A 1,005-nucleotide genomic window follows, 5' to 3' on the forward strand; every position below is an offset into this window, starting at 1 on the left:
TATCTTGTTGTCAGACACGGGCAACAGCAAAATGGCCATCAGCGCTGTCTGACGTTCAGGTGTTATAATTACTCTCATGTTCGAATCTAAAATTTAGAGATTGTGCCTGTTCAGACTCGTATGAGCCCCTTTCAATACACAGTGTCGCAATAGGTTTAGGTTGATAGTAAAGTCCGTCACACAAGGAGGTGTACATTCTTCACTGATGGCGTCGCAATCCCAGCACGAACTGGATGGTTACCGCAAGTCCATCTGGAAGAAAGAATGGCAGGTTGACAACAAGTCAGCCCCGCCACAATCGGCGGACCCGCTTTGTAAACCCCTTGCGTTCGGCATCCGCAATGTTAAGCGGTCCCACAAGTGTTGGTCGCAGAACAATGTCTAGGAGACGGGAACCGTAGGACCTGAACGTAGGCAGGCATGTCTCCGACAAACTTGAAGCGCAGGGAGTACATGTAGTCGTCGTCAAACCAAAGTGGAAGGTTGCCATCGGACTCCAAACCGAATGCCAGTCTGTCAACGATCTCCAGTCGATACTTTTCAATCAATTGAGGTGATCCCCCTGGAAGGCCACGCAAGAAGCTCAGATTTCCCCAGGTATCAGCCAATGGCGCCTGTCCAGGAAGAGGCAAGCCTTTTTCCCTTATCATCAGCAGACGGGTGGAGGACTTGGCGATCGTTTTAACAATGGCGGCCATCTCGATCAGATCCGATACGGAAGCCTCCAGGTATTGTCCAGGGATAGTAGTGTATTCTGGTACCGCCACGATTGTATCCAGTGTCGATCTTGAGACCGCGTGGTCTTCGAGAGCAGGCCCGTTTGGCTTCATAGGTGGTAGCGTCACGATTGTATCCGGTGTCGATCTTGAGACCGCGTGGTCTTCGAGAGCAGGACTGTTTGGCTTCATACTGGACAGAAACAGCACACCGAACAAGCCTACCACCAGAATAACTAGGAAGCCTATCAAGTATGTCGTTGATATCCCTGGGGAGGCAATCGCGTTC

At 50.8% G+C, this 1,005-nt stretch overlaps 1 protein-coding gene across 2 annotated transcripts; it reads right to left on the reverse strand.

Annotated features, from left to right (window-relative positions):
• Nucleotides 1-344: 344 nt before the first annotated feature.
• KVP18_004558 (uncharacterized protein) lies at nt 345-908 on the reverse strand (the record flags this gene model as incomplete). 2 transcript variants are annotated; one of them, XM_067957279.1, is made up of 1 exon in its annotated part: nt 345-908. In XM_067957279.1, one exon carries the CDS (start codon nt 906-908, stop codon nt 345-347), a length of 564 nt encoding a protein of 187 aa, XP_067812966.1. The 2 variants fall into 2 exon arrangements, with proteins under 2 accessions (XP_067812966.1, XP_067812967.1); XM_067957280.1 differs by having other exon boundaries at nt 345-830.
• Nucleotides 909-1,005: the final 97 nt, after the last annotated feature.

The sequence above is a fragment of a genome, assembly GCF_019968955.1.
Source record: "MAG: Porospora cf. gigantea A chromosome Unknown PgA_NODE_13565_length_1005_cov_485.166, whole genome shotgun sequence".
In the NCBI taxonomy this organism is placed as follows: Eukaryota; Apicomplexa; class Conoidasida; order Eugregarinorida; family Porosporidae; genus Porospora; species Porospora cf. gigantea A.